This window comes from Leucoraja erinacea, chromosome 16 (assembly GCF_028641065.1).
Source record: "Leucoraja erinacea ecotype New England chromosome 16, Leri_hhj_1, whole genome shotgun sequence".
NCBI lineage: Eukaryota > Metazoa > Chordata > Chondrichthyes > Rajiformes > Rajidae > Leucoraja > Leucoraja erinaceus.
In genome coordinates this window covers 224,199-242,577 of record NC_073392.1, presented here as the reverse complement: position 1 = coordinate 242,577, position 18,379 = coordinate 224,199, and the positions used below count along the sequence as shown (strand labels likewise).

Sequence of the window (18,379 nt, the reverse complement as noted above, 5' to 3'; positions counted from 1 at the left end):
ATATCCATGTACCTGCCTAAATGTATTTTAAATGGTATTATAGTACTTGCCTCAACAATTCCTCAGACAGCTTCTTCCATATCCCTACCACCTTCTGTGGAAAAAGTAGCCTTTCAATGTAGCCACTCAAGTTTGTATTAAATATTTCTCCTCTCACCTTAAACCAGGGATATCAAGGGTTATGGGGAGAAGGCAGGAGAATAGGGATGAAAGGGAATGATAGATCAGCCATCATTGTATGGCGGTGTAGACTAGATGGGCCAAATGGATTAATTCTGCACCTATCACATGAACTTTCATTAATGAATTCCTGTGACTTGTGTCTCTCTATTTTTAATGCTTTAATTAATATCATTTCATGTATTTGGGACTGAATTAATGCACTGCCCAAGAGCATCCACCCTCCTTGACCAAAACTTGCTGACTTTCTAACATTGGGTTTAAGTTTCATTCGACATTTGTACAGACCCCTAGTGAGACCACACGTGGAGTATTGTGTGCAGTTTTGGTCCCCTAATTTGAGGAAGGACATTCTTGCTATTGAGGGAGTGCAGCATAGGTTTACAAGGTTAATTCCCGGGATGGCAGGGCTGTCATACGCTGAGAGAATGGAGCAGCTGGGCTTGTACACTCTGGAGTTTAGAAGGATGAGAGGGTTTCTCATTGAAACATATAAGATTGTTAAGGGTTTGGACACGCTAGAGGCAGGAAACATGTTCCCGATGTTGGGGGAGTCCAGAACAAGGGGCCACAGTTTAAGAATAATGAGTAAGCCATTTAGAACGGAGACGAGGAAATACTTTTCTCACAGAGAGTGGCGAGTCTGTGGAATTCTCTGCCTCAGAGGGCGGTGGAGGCAGGTTCTCTGGATGCTTTCAAGAGAGAGCTAAATAGGGCTCTTAAAAATAGCAGAGTCAGGGGATATGGGGAGAAGGCAGGAACGGGGTACTGATTGGGGATGATCAGCCATGATCACATTGAATGGCGGTGCTGGCTCGAAGGGCCAAATGGTCTACTCCTGCATCTATTGTCTATTGACTAGCGAGGTATATTTTGGGGATTAGTCGAGTTGCTGTCTCATGGCCCCTAGTTCAACCCTCGCCATCAATGTTCTCTGCGTGACATTTCCTCTGTGGTTCTGCCCCAGGTCTGTGTTAATTGACCTCTGTAATAATTTAGCTAAAGTGTGTGGGTGCGAGGTAGAATCTAAGGGAACGATGGGAAACGGGACAGTTGGTGGTGTGGTGACACATATCAGCAGCGGCTCGACTACAGTCCGGCTGTCTTTTTAAAATTGGTGTCTTGTTAAAGGTATGTCCTGACTCTAGTTTTTATTATTTTTCTTTAGCTGTGTATATGTGGGGGTGGGAAACCGTTTAATCTCTTCCCTGTACGGAACGCGACTTTTTCCCTGTCGGGTCTCCGATGTCGTTGGACCTAACATCGTGGAGCCGGCAGCGGCCTCCGACCGGGACCAACCTGAGGGCTCCAGTCGTGGAGTCTGTGGACTCGCCATCGCAGAGCTGGTCGTCTCCTGAGTGGGAAGAGCTGTGGTGGCGCGCGGCTGCGACCCGACTTTGGAGCTTCGGAGGCTCCCGCGCAGGCCCGGTGGACGGTAACATCGGGAGCTCCAGGTCCCTGGTGGGAGACCGACCGCTTTTCAGAGCTCCCGCAATGGCAACTTCTCCCGCTGGAATCACGGGGTTTAAAGGACACGGAGCAGGGCCTAACATCACCCGGCGCGGCTTGAACGGCTACGGGACTTAGCATCGCCCGTCGGGGGCTTTAACATCGGGAGCCCCAGTCACCTCGACGCTGCAGGTGGACTGCTGGACCGCGGGAGAAGAACAAAGGGAAGAGATAAGACTTTGGCCTTCCATCACAGTGAGGAGCTGTGATGGATGTTTGTGTAAATTGTGGGTCTTGGTTTTTTTGGTAATGTAAGACTGTAGAAAATGCAATTTTGTTCACACCAAGCTGTTTGAATGACAATAAAAGGCATTCTATTCTATTCTAAGAATAGCATTGGTGTGTTTGGATGTTTCATGGTTAGCATGGATTCAGTGGGCCGAAAGGCCTGTTTCCATGCTGTGTAACTCTTGTTTCTCTACCTTTCATGGACGTTTATAAATGTAAAAACATCAGAATTTCTCCTGTGTCAGAGTCGTTTCTCCTTTACTCCAAGAGCTTTTTATTTGTAGGTTTTGTAATAGGTACTGCACGGAAAATGATGATATCTAAATTATTAAACGATTATTGATGAATAAGGCACTTGACAGAGTGTCATAATGCCAGTTTAAGATGGCAGGGGCAATGTTCACTTCCCTTTGATTGATCTTGAGGCCAGACAGCCTTTCCCTGGGAATCCATGTGTAGGTTGGGGATGGTGCGTGAACAAAGGCACATTGTGGGCCATAGGGCCCATTCCTGTGCTGTACTATGTTCTAAATGGTCACATATTCATAGTCCATTAGCCTGTTCTCTGCAAGTCCCTGATGTAGCTGTGATGTTCATGCTGAGAAAAGTGCAGACAACCGTTTAACATAAACAATATCAACTTTCAAACCAAAAATAACACTTTGATGTGGTCAGAGATACAATAACAGATACAATTTTATTAAAGAAAGTATATTATTTATGAAGTGCAATATTTAAAAACAAATATATTTTTACTGCCGTGTGAAGTGGAGACAAAATCCCCTTTGGTCACTGTGGTGGAAATGTGTGTGAGATCACGACTGTTGTACTTAATCCCACAAATAATTCCAATGGTCAGTAAAGTGAGAGTGAAGTAGCCACGGCAACCACACCTTGACCAACATTACATTTCTCCACCAATCAGTTTTGAATGTTTACAACTTCTGTAGATCACCACCATTGGATCAACAATCCCATTTTGGTATCCTTTTTTTTATTTTTAAGCCACGTCTTTGTAATGTAAGCATTTCTTGAACATTTAAATTTGATAGTGTGGAAAATGCAACATAACTCTGCCCTCTCTCCCATGGACGTGCTGTCTGCAGAGTTTGAGTTGATCTGATTGAATCTGTAGCATATGGAATCCCACAGCTGTGCAGAGAATGGTCGTAGAGTGATACAGCATGGAAACAGGCCCTTCTGCCCAACTTGCCCACACCGGCCAACATGTCCCAGCTACACTAGTCCCACCTGCCTGAGCTTGGTCCATATCCCTCCAAACGTGGCCTATCCATGTACCTGTCTAACTGTTTCTTAAACTTTGGGATAGTCCCAGCCTCAACTACCTCCTCTGGCAGCTCGTTCCATACACCCACCACCCTGTGAAAAAGTTATCCCTCAGATTCCTATTAAATCTTTTCCCCTTCTCCTTGAACCTATGTCCTCTGGTCCATGGAACTATGATGTGTCTAGGCAGTAGTACTAATGCTACATTACTATTAAGCCTATTTTGCCTTTTCCTGATTTTGTTTTCAATTAACCTCAAAGAATAAGAAAAAGAGGTGTAGTAGAACATGTTGCCTGTCCACCATTGGATGTTATGTGGTAAATTCAACATGAATTTGACCCAAATATATGTATGTTTTAAAAATAAAATCTGATTTAAAAAATCCTTGCAATATTAATGAATTAAAATGGTGAAGGCCAGCAATGCTGTGGCTGTTTATCTGACCAGTCATTTGATTAATTTACGACTGGATTAGAGACACAGTCACAGCACAACACTGGAACCTTCAGTTCCTCATGATGGTGCTTGACTTACTGAAAGTGAGTTGTTCACATCTCCCACTTCCCGCTGTAGGGGCGGGAATCCTCAATCTGCAATTCTTATGCCTCAAAAATAATTGCAGAAGTGGTGTTTTAAGTTTTCCCATGTCCATAAAATACTCTCCAGTTTGTGAAATATTTTCTCAGGTCCTATGTCTATTCTACAAAGAGCAGTGTTGTGGCAGTGTTAGGCTCCTCTATTCCTCAATGCATAGCCTTTCTTTAGTACTTTCTAAGTCCACACTCTTCAATATCTTAAAACCTGTATTGTTTAGTAAATCCAGTTAATTTTTTTACTGCACACTGGGAAATGTTAAACCAAAAAAATCAAGACATATTGTAAATAGACTCTAATAACATATAGTATTCATACACACTGAGAACAGACTAGTGATATTTGCCCGCGTACACTAGGCATGTGAAAAATATACATACTTGAAGAAAATACAATAAACATGGTTTAAAGCCCACTCTTGATATCACTGTTCAGCTTATCACATTAAATGGTAACAAGGCAACAGTTTCAAAATAATCTCCAACATGAACTGTGAATATTGTGTTCTGATTCAGACAACAAATTAAGTTATGGTCCTCCTGCTGATACCGTGACCTTGGGTTGAGGTACAGGTCATAGCAGACAAATGGTTCAAATATTGTTATTTGTTCTGTTGCTGTCCAGTGGGGCAGGCGTTAGATTGAGAAAGTCTTGTTAGAAATTACATCAATGATTAGTACACATTTCAGCATATTTTACACGAGTTCAGCTAGGTCACTGTATCTGCACAGGCTGCAAGCAATAGCCTCTAGACTATATAAGAGTGGATAACGCAAGCTCTGTCATTGTTAAACAGTCCTTTAGCACACACACCATGTTAATGTCCTGGATACTAACATAGAATCATAGAAAATAGGTGCAGGAGGAGACCATTCGGCCCTTTGAGCCAGCACCGCCATTTATTGTGATCATGGCTGATGGTCCCCAATTAATAACTCGTGCCTGCCTTCTCCCCATATCCCTTTATTCCACTAGGCCCTAGAGCTCTATCTAACTCTCTCTTAAATCCATCCAGTGATTTGGCCTCCACTGCCCTCTGTGGCAGGGAATTCCACAAATTCACAACTCTCTGGGTGAAAAACGTTTTTTCTCACCTCAGTCTTAAATGGCCTCCTCTTTATTCTAAGACTGTGACCCCCTGGTTCTGGACTCACCCAATATTGGGAACATTTTTCCTGCATCTAGCTTGTCCAGTCCTTTTATAATTTTATATGTTTCTATAAGATCCCCCTCATCCTTCTAAACTCCAGTGAATACAAGCTTAGTCTTTTCAATCTTTCCTTATATGACAGTCCCACCATCCTGGTGAACCTACGCTGCACTGCCTCAATCACAAGGATGTCCTTCCTCAACACTATCTTGAATCCCTAGAGTTTAAGAATATGGGGCAACAGTTAGGAATGATGTGACATTGCTGTTGTGCCAGCTCATGCATTACAAGAAACATAAAAGGTGTAACTGGAAAAGGATTCTAATACATGGATAATGTACAATAAACAGGGCAGGATGTAAAAAGAAAGAAAATTATATTTGATGAAACAAAAAGTTTCTTTTAAGAGGCAGAGGATTGAGAAAAGGAAATCCCAGACTGTTTTATATAAATGTAAATGATGTAAAAGTAGAGCAACATCAAGAATTATTTTAGCTCTTTAGTCAAATAAAGCAACATTTTCCTGAAAATTTATCCAGCATTTGCTCCATTTACATAAGTGACCTGAGAGGCTAAAAAAGCAGTGATTCATATCTTGTACGGAAATGTTATAAAGGCCTGGCATTGTATAATGCATGTATGGCCACATCTTAAGCACGCCATGGTCCATGTATGGCCACATCTTAAACACACCATGGTCCATGTATGCGTTTTGTTGCAAATCAAAAGAGCCGACAGATTTATAAACCCAACAACATTCTGAACCGAAGACAGTCACCTAGTAAGTGGAGAGAGGAAGACGTCAGAGTAGACAGGCACTGGCCTGGTGAGTAGGGAGAAGGAGAGTGTTGTGGTACAGGACTAGTCATTGGAGAGGGGAATCTGAGAGAATGGGGAGATACAGGCCCATCATGTTGCTATGATGATGATGGTTTGAGTGAGTGGTCAAAATCCTGGCAAATGGAGGTTGATCTAACAAGTCAAGCATATAGATAGGAGGTATCAAAAAACTGACTTAGGTAGAGAGAGATTGCAAATGAGTAAAGTGGTGAGGAATCTTGATCAGCTTGTGTATGAAATAGAAATAGTTAGCAGGAGATGTAGCAAGTGAATAAATGACAAGATTGTCCTTTAGTGATAGAGGGTTGGAGTTTAGAAATAGAGATTCTGTCACATTGTGGTGAGGCTGCACCTCGAGTGCTATGTACAGTTTTGGTCCCATAGCTTAAGAAAGGATGTTTTAGCATTGGAGATGGATCAGGAGAGATTCACTTGGCTAATGCCCGCCATGAGAGGGTGTCCCGCCACAAATCTGCAGTTGAGCAGAACGAGGGGTCAATTTATGGAACCATACAGGGTCCTGCAGAGGCACGACAAGGCAGATGTGGGAGCAGGAGAGTTGCATATATGTGGACATGAGCACAGGGTAAGGGGGCAGACAGTTAACATTCAGGGTCCACACCAAAGGGTTGTAGAGACTAGATCATTGCAGGTACATAGACTGGCATTAAAGATGTATAAAAGAGGAGGTAGGTTCTTGATGAGGGAACTGAGGGCTTTGTAGAACTGAAGCACGAGAAGACGAGTCCTGGAACAGACATTGAATGGTGGGGCAGGTCTAGGGACCATCAGGGCTCTTCCAGCTAATTCCTAGTGTGTATTCCTCTGTGATGCCTGGCTTACAGATTCATTACTGATTCCTTACCTCTGAACACTCAAAATTTTGTATTTATGTTATAAGGTGCAGATGCTTTTGTTCATAAATTATAAAATATATTCTGGCCAACTTATACCCTCCATATATTCATGGTTAATATTATTCTTCAATGATACTGATGGAAATGATAGAGGGCTACAATTTATAAAACTGAACAATCATAAGTACTTTTCAAATCATTATTAAAATCCTGTGTTCATTACATGTATGTGAACCGGTTGAAAGTGCCAGTCTTCCCTCAGTAGTAACACTGCTGGTGATGCTCGGGGTCTGTTTTCTTTTGTCCATCCTTGTGTTTCAGCTGGAAAAGGTGGGAGAGTAAATGTAGCGGCTCATCAGACAGGCTAATCCCACATGCAGTAATTCCACATTCAGGCTCATCAGACGGGCTAATCCCACATGCAGTAAATTCAAAATCTATGTTGCTATTTATAACCCTAATGCTATTTATGTTTGCTGTGAGCAGAAGTCTTTGGCAACGTGCCTGCTCTGCCTTTCAATAAAATAATAGTTGATTGATCATATTAACACAACTTTCCTGCATTAACGCAACCCCTCGTGTCCACAAAGTCATGGAGCTGACATCAGTCAATTTAAATTGAACGATTCTCTTAATAGTCAAATATTCCTGTAACAATTGGGATTCTTTTATTGTTTAGAAATATATAAATAATTCTCAAGCTGCTATTTCTGGATTCCAAGAAATCGAAGGTGCTTTATCAGTTGTGATTGGTGCTGGGCTGAGATGTCTTTGAACATAAACCCCGTTAGAAGGAGCCCAAAGGAACAAATGATTCTATTTAGGCAGACAAAAGTGCTGGAGAAACTCAGCGGGTGCAGCAGCATCTTTGCAGCGAAGGAAATAGGCAACGTTTTGGGCCCCGAAACCCTTCTTCAGACTGATGGGGGGTGGGGGGGGGCGGGGATTTTCTGAGTCGACTACACTGTTGATAGGATTAATGTGAATTACAATCCTGAAAATTGGGAATCTGTACTTCAGTTACTTTTAAAATACATCTTGAAAACATGCACGAACATCAACATTCAAGCCCCTTCTCCACACCCAGGTCGTGTCCACACAGCTCAGCATTAAATGCTGTGTCAGTCATGCCATCCTGAGACCCGATCAAAATAACCCACCCAGAGAATGCAGGCTGGCACCACGGTACTGGTGAATGCAGGCTGGCACAGTACTGGTGAATGCAGGCTGCACCACGGTACTGGTGAATGCAGGCTGCACCACGGTACTGGTGAATGCAGGCTGCACCACGGTACTGGTGAATGCAGGCTGCACCACGGTACTGGTGAATGCAGGCTGCACCATGGTACTGGTGAATGCAGGCTGCACCACGGTACTGGTGAATGCAGGCTGCACCACGGTACTGGTGAATGCAGGCTGCACCACGGTACTGGTGAATGCAGGCTGCACCACGGTACTGGTGTATGCAGGCTGCACCGCGGTACTGGTGAATGCAGGCTGCACCATGGTACTGGTGAATGCAGGCTGCACCACGGTACTGGTGAATGCAGGCTGCACCACGGTACTGGTGAATGCAGGCTGCACCACGGTACTGGTGAATGCAGGCTGCACCACGGTACTGGTGAATGCAGGCTGCACCACGGTACTGGTGAATGCAGGCTGCCACCATGGTACTGGTGAATGCAGGCTGCACCACGGTACTGGTGAATGCAGGCTGCACCACGGTACTGGTGAATGCAGGCTGCACCACGGTACTGGTGAATGCAGGCTGGCACAGTACACAGTGGTGAATGCAGGCTGCACCACGGTACTGGTGAATGCAGGCTGGCACAGTACTGGTGAATGCAGGCTGGCACAGTACTGGTGAATGCAGGCTGCACCGCGGTACTGGTGAATGCGGGCTGGCACAGTACTGGTGAATGCAGGCTGGCACAGTACTGGTGAATGCAGGCTGCACCACGGTACTGGTGAATGCAGGCTGCACCACAGTACTGGTGAATGCAGGCTGGCACAGTACTGGTGAATACTGGTGAATGCAGGCTGCACCATGGTACTGGTGAATGCAGGCTGCACCACGGTACTGGTGAATGCAGGCTGCACCACGGTACTGGTGAATGCAGGCTGGCACCACAATACTGGTGAATGCAGGCTGCACCACGGTACTGGTGAATGCAGGCTGCACCACGGTACTGGTGAATGCAGGCTGCACCACGGTACTGGTGAATGCAGGCTGGCACAATACTGGTGAATGCAGGCTGCACCATGGTACTGGTGAAGTGCAACACAGTGCTCCTTCTTTTCTCTGCCCATCTCCACATGCCTTCAATTATTAACTGAAGCATTATTTTTGAAACTTCTCCCACCCAATGTTCTCACTCCCGCCTGCCTGTGTCCACTTCTGCTCAACTAAATGATATAGTACGTCACGTGGAAAGATGCAAACTAAAGCAGTCTGATGAAGATTAATGGTATGCTTGTTGCATGAATTAATCTTCAGTTTCACGGTTTTGAAGTCGGCAGTAGTTTGGCAAAAAAAAAGTTTGGATGTTGATTTGACGATACATTATGAAACTATGTACTGGTAAATCTTTTCACATTTAACAATTTGAGAAATCCCAAGACAATTTAGGGATCACAGCCTTTTATCAGGATCCATCACAGCTTGGTTTGGGAACGGCTCCATCCAAGACAGCAAGAAATAGCTGCGAATTGTGGATCCAGCCCAGACCATCGCACAAACCAACCTCCCTTCCATTGATTCCATTCATATCTCATGCTGTCTATTGTCTCGCCTCGCCCATCGGGCAAAAGTGTGAACACGCACATCTCCAGATTCAGGGACTGCTTCTTCCCATCTGTTATCAGGCAACTGAACCATCCTACCACAACCAGACAGCAGCGATGAACTACTATCTACCTCAGTGGTGACCCTCGGACTATCTTTGATTAGACTTTACTGGCTTTATCTTGCACTTAACGTTATTCCCGTATCATGTATCTATACACTGTGAATGGCTCGGTTGTAATCATGCATAGTCTTTCTGCTGACTGGTTAGCACGCAACAAAAGCTTTTCAATGTACCTCGGTACACGTGACAATAAACTAAACTGAACAATGCTCCATAAACTTCATATAAGTTGCACCAGGTACCCCGGCTTGCCCTTGTATAGTCTGCTTACCTAGTATTATTGTTGATTTAGTAGGTTATAGCCAGTAAAGCTGCAGCGAGTAACAATTTAATTGTTACCTTGCTGGTGCATAGGTGGGCCGAAGGGCCTGTCCTGTGCTGTACTGGTCTATGTGGGGTGAAGGGCCTGTCCTGTGCTGTACCGTACGTGGGCCGAATGGCCTGTCCTGTGCTGTACCGTACGTGGGCCGAATGGCCTGTCCTGTGCTGTACTGATCTGTGGTCTATGACAATCGGACCCTTGTGACTCTTGAGTGATATCTGGATAGAGAGACAATGTCAGCCATGGAGCCATAGAGTGATACAGTGTGGAAACACGCCCAACATGTCCCTGCTACAGTAGTCCCACCTGCCTACGTTTGGTTCATGTCCCTCCAAACTTGTCCTACCCATGTACCCATCTCTAATTAAGACAATGACAATAAATTTGAATACAATACAACAATACAATACCTGTCTAACTGTTTCTTAACGTTGGGGTAATTCCAGCCTCAGCTACCTCCTCTGGTCCTTGATTCCCCTACACTGGGCAAGAGACTCTGTGCGTCTACCCGATCAATTTATACACCTCTATAAGATCACCCCTCATCCTCCTGCGCACCAAGGAATAGAGACCCAGCCTACACAACCTCTCCCCATAACTCAGACCCTCTAGTCCTGGCAACATCATCATAAATCTTCTCTGAACCCTTTCAAGCTTGACAATATCTTTCCTATAACACGGTGCCCAGAATTGAACAAAGTACTCTAAATGCGGTCTCACGAACGTCTTATACAACTGCAATATGACCTCCCAACTTTTATACTCAATACTCAGACTGATGAAGGCCAAAGTGCCAAAAGCCTTTTTGACTAACCTATCTACCCGCGACTCGACCTTCAAGGAACCATACACCTGCACTCCTAGATTTCTCTGCTCTACAACACTCCCCAGAGACCCACCATTACTGTGTAGATCCTGCCCTTGTTAGACATCCCAAAATGCAACACCTCACATTTCTCTGTATTAAATTCCATCAACCATTCCTCAGCCCACCCGGCCAATGGATCCAGATCCTGCTGCAATCGTTCACAACCATCTTCACTATATGCAAAACGGCTTACTTTTATATCATCTTTGCTAATCTTGCCATGTATGTTCTCATCCAAATCATTGATGTAGATGACAAACAGTAATAGGCCCAGCACCAAACCCTGAGGCACACCACTAGTCACAGGCCTCCAGTCCGAGAAGCAACCTTCCACCATCTCCCTCTGCTTCCTTCCATGGAGCCAATTTGCTATCCATTCAGCTATCTCTCCTTGGATTCTATGTGATCTAACTTTCCAGAACAGCTTACCATGCGAAAACTTGTCGAATGCCTTACTGAAATCCATGTACACAACATCTACAGCTCTGCCCTAGTTGACCTTTTCGATCACATCTTCAAAAATCTCAATCAGATTTGTGAGACACGACCTCCCACCATACTGACTTTCCCAAATCAGTCCGTGCCCATCCAAATGCCTGTATATCCTATCCCTTAGAATATTCTCCAGTAACTTACCAACTACAGGTGTTAAGCTCACCAGCCTATAGTTCACAGCATTATCCCTGCAGCCCTTCTTGACAAGAGACACAACATTTGCTACCCTCCAGTCTTCTGGCACCTCTTCTGTATTTAAGGACGACTCGTAAATTTCAACCAGGTCTCCCGCAATTTCCTCTCTAGTTTTCCACAATGTCCTGGGATAATTCTGATCAGGCCCTGGAAATTTGTCTACCGTCATACACGACAATACCTTCAGTACTTCTTCAACGGTAACACTGTGCTCAAAACACTTCCATGGACTTCCCCAAGTTCCTCCATCCTACTGTCTTTCTCCTCGTTAAATACAGAGGGGAAATAATCATTGAGGACCTTGCCCATCTCCTGTGGCTCCACACAGTGGTGACCGCTTTAATTCCTGAGAGGTCCCATTCTTTCTCTAGTTACCCTTTGCCCCCTTATGTATTTATAAAATCTTTTGGGATTGTCCTTAACCTGACCCGCCAGAGCTATCTCCTGGCCGCTTTTTGCCCATGATATCCTTTTTTAGTTTACTCCTTCGTTCCTGAAACTCCCCCAGGGATGCACTTGATCCCAGCTGCCTATACCTGTCCCATGCATCCTTCTAGTTTTTGACCAATGCCTCAATTTCCCATGTCAGTCCATTTGAGGTTCGTGGACCAGCCCTCTGTGAGTATGGTCTGGGTGACCTCACCAATGGTAATGGTCTGCAAATTGGGACATGGGGCCACTTGGAGAGTTCCTAAAGCAGGGATGTTCAGTCAAGCTGTTGTAACCAGATTGCCTTGGAAACTAATTGAAAGAGCAATCTGGTTACAACAGTAGCAGGTTCTTCATTGAGCATGATATCTTTAAAGGAAGTTACTGCAGATTATACGACAGCTCAATGAAGAACCTGCTACTGTACTCGCTGGAGTTTAGAAGAATTAAATACACAGGACTAGATGTTAAAAGTCCCTTGTGCCAATAAGTGGGGAGCATTTCACGACATCCGTTGGTTGTTGAGAGTGGTAGACGCTCAACATCGGTGGGGGGGCGGGGGGGTGATACACATATCTTGGCCTGTGTAACCTTCAGGATAGTTGGGCACAGGACACATCATCAGTAGTGTACCCTTGCATCACTGGGTGTTTCGGCCTTTTAACACTATACACCCTCCACAAGGGCGGCCCGCTGCAGGATGATCAGCCCTCAGCGCGTGTCCCGTGTCAAACCATCCCAAAGATTCACCCTGACGTACTTGGGGCCCAGCATGGGTCTTTCCGCTTGAGCCAAATCCACCGGCTGCTTCTTTCAGCCGCCTCTGAGAGTGATCTTATGGTCTTCCGCAGAGCCTGACCGTGGATTCCAAGCTCCTTCAGCAGTCTGATTGTAGATGACGCAACAAATCCTCTGCATCCCACTTCAACTGGATAGAATGAGGGGAGACCTCATTGAAACTTACAGAATAGTGAAAGGCTTGGATAGAGTGGACGTGGAGAGGATGTTTCCACTAGTGGGGCAGTCTAGGACTAGAGCTAACAGCCTCAGAATTAAAGGAAATTATTTTAGGAAGGAGATGAGGAGAAATTTCTTTAGTCAGAGGGTGGTGAATCTGTGGAATTCTTTGCCACAGAAGGCTGTGAATGCAAAGTCAGCGAATATTTTGAAGGCAGAGAAAGATAGATTCTTGATTAGTATGGGTGTCAGAGGTTGTGGGGAGAAGTCAGGAGAATGGGGTTCAGAGGCAGAGATAGATCAGCCATGATTGAATGGAGGAGCAGACTTGATGGGCCGAATGGCCGAATTCTGCTCCTATCACTTATGACCTTATGTTCAAAATGGTTAGTATATAAGTACTGAAAGCACAAATGTTTACAACTATTTTTACAGTGCAGAGGGTACCCAGGTGCCACTTGAATGGGATATTATGCACCCTCCACTGTACATATGTAAGACAATTTATAACATTCTCCTTAGGTTTATATACTGATACTGAGTACAGGCTTTGTTCACTCATGGAGCTGACATTTAACAGTTTACCTTGTTTAGCCGTTGCTAAAAAGACTGTGGATTTGTGTGGTGTGGAGGTGGTCTTTGCACTCCAAACGCTGTGATGAAAATGTTGACAATGACAATGAGAAACACCATGCCTGTGGCAAGGTTGTTGAGATGGTTCAGCCTGCTCTGCTTGTTCGGGTCATTCAGGTCATATTTGACTGAAAGGAACAAAAACTGCACTTGAGCAATCACGGCATAAAGTCAAATGAATAAATACTGAAAAGCGCGTTACTGAACAAACCATTAACTATTTTCCAACGTGATCCCACCACTTGCCACATCTTCCCATCTCCTCCCCTGTCTGCTCTCCGCAGAGACCGCTCTCTCCGTAACTCCCTGGTCAATTCGTTCATCCCTTCCCACCCGAACCACCCCCTCTCCGGGCACTTTCCCTTGCAACCGAAAGAAATGATACACTTGTCGCTTCGCCTCCCCCCTTGGCTCCATTCAAGGACCCAAGCAGACTTTCCAGGTGCGTCAGAGGTTCACCTGCATCTCCTCCAACCTCATCTATTGCATCCGCTGCTCTAGATGTCAGCTGATCTACATCGGTGAGACCAAGCGTAGGCTTGGCGATCACTTCGCCCAACACCTCCGCTCGGTTCACAATAACCAATCTGATCTCCCGGTGGCTCAGCACTTCAACTCCCCCTCCCATTCGGAATCCGTCCTTTCTGTCCTGGGGCTCCTCCATGGCCAGAGTGAGGACTACCGTAAATTGGAGGGGCAGCACCTCATATTTCGCTTGGGCAGTTTGCACCCCAGCGGTATGAACATTGACTTCTCTAATTTCAGGTAGTCCCTACTTTCTCCTCCCCTTCTCAGCTCTCCCTCAGCCCACTGGCTCCACATCTTCCTTTCTTCTTCCCACCCTCACATCAGTCTGAAGAAGGGGTTTCGACCCGAAACGTTGCCTATTTCCTTCGCTCCATAGATGCTGCCTCACCCGCTGAGTTTCTCCAGCATTTTTGTCCACCAACTATTTTATCCAATACCTTTGTTGAATTATGTTTCAAATTAAAATCTCAGAACTTATATTGACTGGAATTTAGAAGGATGAGAGGGAATATGAGAGGGAATTTCATAGCAAAAGGATTTGAGTATAAGAGCAGGGAGGTTCTACTGCAGTTGTACAGGGTCTTGGTGAGACCACACCTGGAGTATTTTGTACAGTTTTGGTCTCCTAATCTGAGGAAATACATTCTTGCCATAGAGGGAGTACAGAGAAGGTTCACCAGACTGATTCCTGGGATGGCAGGACTTTCATATGAAGAAAGACTGGATAGACTCGGCTTGTACACGCTAGAATTTAGAAGATTGAGGGGGGATCTTATAGAAACTTACAAAATTCTTAAGGGGTTGGACAGGCTAGATGCAGGAAGATTATTCCCGATGTTGGGGAAGTCCAGAACTAGGGGTCACAGTTTAAGGATAAGAGGGAAGTCTTTTAGGACCGAGATGAGAAAATCATTTTTTACACAGAGAGTGGTGAATCTGTGCAATTCTCTGCCACAGAAGGTAGTTGAGGCCAGTTCATTGGCTATATTTAAGAGGGAGTTAGATGTGGCCCTTGTTGCTAAAAGGATCAGGGGGTATGGAGAGAAGGCAGGGATGGGATACTGAGTTGGATGATCAGCCATGATCATATCAAATGGCGGTGCAGGCTCGAAGGGCTGAATGGCCTACTCCTGCACCTATTTTCTATGTTTCTATGAATCTTATAGACACATAGAAAATTCTTAAGGAATTGGACAGGGTAGATGCAGGAAAAATGTTCCCCATGTTGGGGGAGTCCGGAACAAGGGGTCACAATTTAGGAATAAGGGGTAGGCCATTTAGGACTGAGATGAGGAAAAACATTTTCATCCAGAGAGTTGTGAATCTGTGGAATTCTCTGCCACAGAAGGCAGTGGAGGCCAATTCACTGGATGTATTCAAGAGAGAGTTGGATTTAGCACTTAGGGCTAACGGAAATGTTACACAGGGCTAACGGAAATGTTACACAAGGGATATGAGGGAAAAACAGGAACGGGGCACTGATGATCATATTGTATGGCGGTGCTGGCTCGAAGGGCCGAATGGCCTACTCAAGCACCTATTTCTCTATGTTTCTATTAAATTCTTTATCAGAGAATGGTGAATCTGTGGAATTCTTTGCCGCAGAAGGCTGTGGAGGCCGTCAACGGGTATTTTTAGGGCGGAGACAGATAGATTAGTACAGGTGTCAGGGGTGAAGGCAGGAGAATAGGATTAGGAGGGAGAGATAGATCAGCGATGATTAAATGATGGAGTAGACTTGATGGGCTGAATAGCCTCATTTTGCTCCTATCACATGACCTTATGAACCCATCAGATTGTATTGCACTGGGATTATGTCACACTTCAGAGATGTTTCAGACTATAATTAACACATTCTGGGCCCAAAGTAGGTTTCCTCCAATTCCCTCTGAACTATTTCAAACCCTAGGAAATCATCACTTTTACTAAGGCTTATGATATTTTAGGATTCACAGTTTACTTCAACTTCTGTAATATTTTATAAAGTTAGTTTGAATCCCTGGTATGCCGTGAACAATCTCTCCATCGGCATGAAAGCTGCTGATTGCCAGGAGCCCCTGTGACCAACTGCTGGTGTCATGAAAGGGGGAGCCCTCACAAGAGAGAGTGCTCGGTGCGAACTGTTAGCATTGCTATTTCTTGTTAGCTGCAAGTTTGGACAATTTTACTTTTGGATCAATTACCTTGGGCTAAGTGGAGGTTCTAGCCGAGTAGTCATTCAGGCTGCACGCACTCGTACACCACGTACCTTGCTGCCCCTGCTGCTGGTTTGGTCAAACTGTATGTGTTTTGAACACATTTCCCTCTCCCTCTGCAAGCTATCCTTGAGCTAACTCCACTCAGTGTCTGCCAGACCATAGTCCCTGTCCAGAATATAGCAACACTTTATTTAATTCCTAGTCCAAATCTGTGATGTTGTTGTTTACTTTGGGAGCAAGAAACTGCTGTGGCACAACACTGGGACCTTGTTTATACAGCAGTCAGCCAGAGCACTTCCCCATCTATCCGTCCATCCGGTTACAAATAATGTCAACTCTCTGATAATGTGACCCATGCTGGGCTTTGCTTGTTATACTTATCTCATTGTACAGCTGCTTTTGGGTGTATACCAGACTGTCACTTTCATGTTTTTACAACTGAAAATATATACATTTTGGCAAAATTCTGCATTCATATTATTTGAAATAATGTGAAATAGCCTTTTGTGTATTGACCAAATTCTCTGTAACAGTTTTAAGCATAAACCAAGTGACGCTTTGCACTTTCTTTAACCTAAGCCACTTGCTGTCATCAACTTGTCTTCAGTTCCCACTCTGATGAAATGGAGGGGAAGTAAATAATGCTGACCAGCTGTACAGACCAAAACACCAGCCTTCAGTATTGAAAAGCAAGAAACTTCAGACGACAGAAATTGTGTGAATACTGAGCAGGTCAGGCAGCATCTGTGAATGAAGCAAAGTTAATGTGTCATGTCAATGACTCTTCATCTGATGCCACCTGACCTGTTGTGAATTTCCAATGTTATTGCAGATACTGGTCTTAATTGCACGCATGAGCCTATATTAACCTGGATGTAGTGCTTAGCTCAACTTCCATGGAATTAGAAAGGAGCAGAATACAACAGTTTCATTATCACACTCATCTCAAATAGCCTAAATGTTTGGATAGCTGATCATATGTGATTCGGCCCATCAAGTCTATTCTGCTATTCAATCATGGCTGATCTTTCTTCCCTCTTAACCGCATTCCCTGCCTTCTTCCCATAACCCCTGACCTGTTAATTGTTTGTGTACAAGTAATGGACATTGGTGTTGCTGTCAAAGCTCGAGTGGTCTAAAATGGGAACTAATTCAAAGGCTGGCAGTTTCAGTGTGACCAGGTGGTTCGTCTTATATAGCAGGTCTAATACATCCTGGAAGCTTGCATTCATGCAATGAGATGCCACTACTGGTCACTGGTGATCTTCTTCATATCAGAGCACAATTCAGAGCTGGACCTTTGAGTTCCATAGATGAACAATCTGGGGTTGTTTGAAACCTGAACCTACTTTCCACAGTGAGAGATGCCCCAGTAGACTGAAGACTACAATAGTTTTGGGTAACAGACTACAATTGAAGCCCCCCCCCCCCCCCCATTCAGTGCTGAAGATTGGGTACCATCAGTAAAGAGGAGGACTTATTGGGAGACAATAAGTTCTCCTCACAAGCATTCTAATTCATAACAAATGTGAGCAAATGTTCAACGCTTCACTCATTAATAGACTCTAAGCACTTGGCAATAAGGTGCTGTTCATTAATTCATAAAGAGTTAAAATACATTTGTAACTAATTCACGATTATCGCATTACATAGTTAATTTCATGTCAGAAACTTGTGGTATGCAAAACAAACATAAATTCAAAATGTAATTATCCTAATATACTGTAATTATGTAATTCAGACTTTATCTCACCAATGAATATTAATAAAATGCCCACGACGACTTGAAATATGAGTGATATGCTGATGAGGATGACAAGTGCCACGTAGTAATTGAAGTTGGATCCTTGATCAATCACGGCTTTGAGCTGAGAGGCATTTGCCATGAGTAAAGCAACATCCAGCATGCTTTCTGCTGCACTCTTCTTGTTGGCATAGTGATTAAAGTTGATGGATTGGGTTCCTCTACTCCTTCGATGCTATTTTGGGGGTAAATATGTTGAGAATAAAATCAGTCTCATGATACTGAAGAAGTTGAAAATTCACCTTGTTTAATCATTATTATTAAAAGATCTGACTGCTGTGGACCATATCAAGACTGGTTAATGCTTTTCATGGAAGCATCATTTTTCAAATTGTGTTTTTGGTTTGTGTAATGGGCCCTGAAGAATGAAGGTAAGCATAATGTACATTTCTTGG

At 44.3% G+C, this 18,379-nt stretch overlaps 1 protein-coding gene across 1 annotated transcript in view; it reads right to left on the bottom strand.

The window, feature by feature from the left end:
• Window positions 1–2,595: 2,595 nt before the first annotated feature.
• Window positions 2,596–18,379, bottom strand: part of ninj1 (ninjurin 1) — a 40,541-nt gene continuing 24,757 nt past the window's right edge. Inside the window, exons 2-4 of the mRNA XM_055647489.1 lie at window positions 17,934–18,159; window positions 13,407–13,582; window positions 2,596–6,967 (exon numbers count right to left, since the gene is read on the bottom strand). Of these exons, the coding sequence (XP_055503464.1) occupies window positions 13,422–13,582; window positions 17,934–18,159 (387 nt within the window). The 3' untranslated portion in view covers window positions 2,596–6,967; window positions 13,407–13,421. The remainder of the gene's footprint in view (window positions 6,968–13,406; window positions 13,583–17,933; window positions 18,160–18,379) is intronic.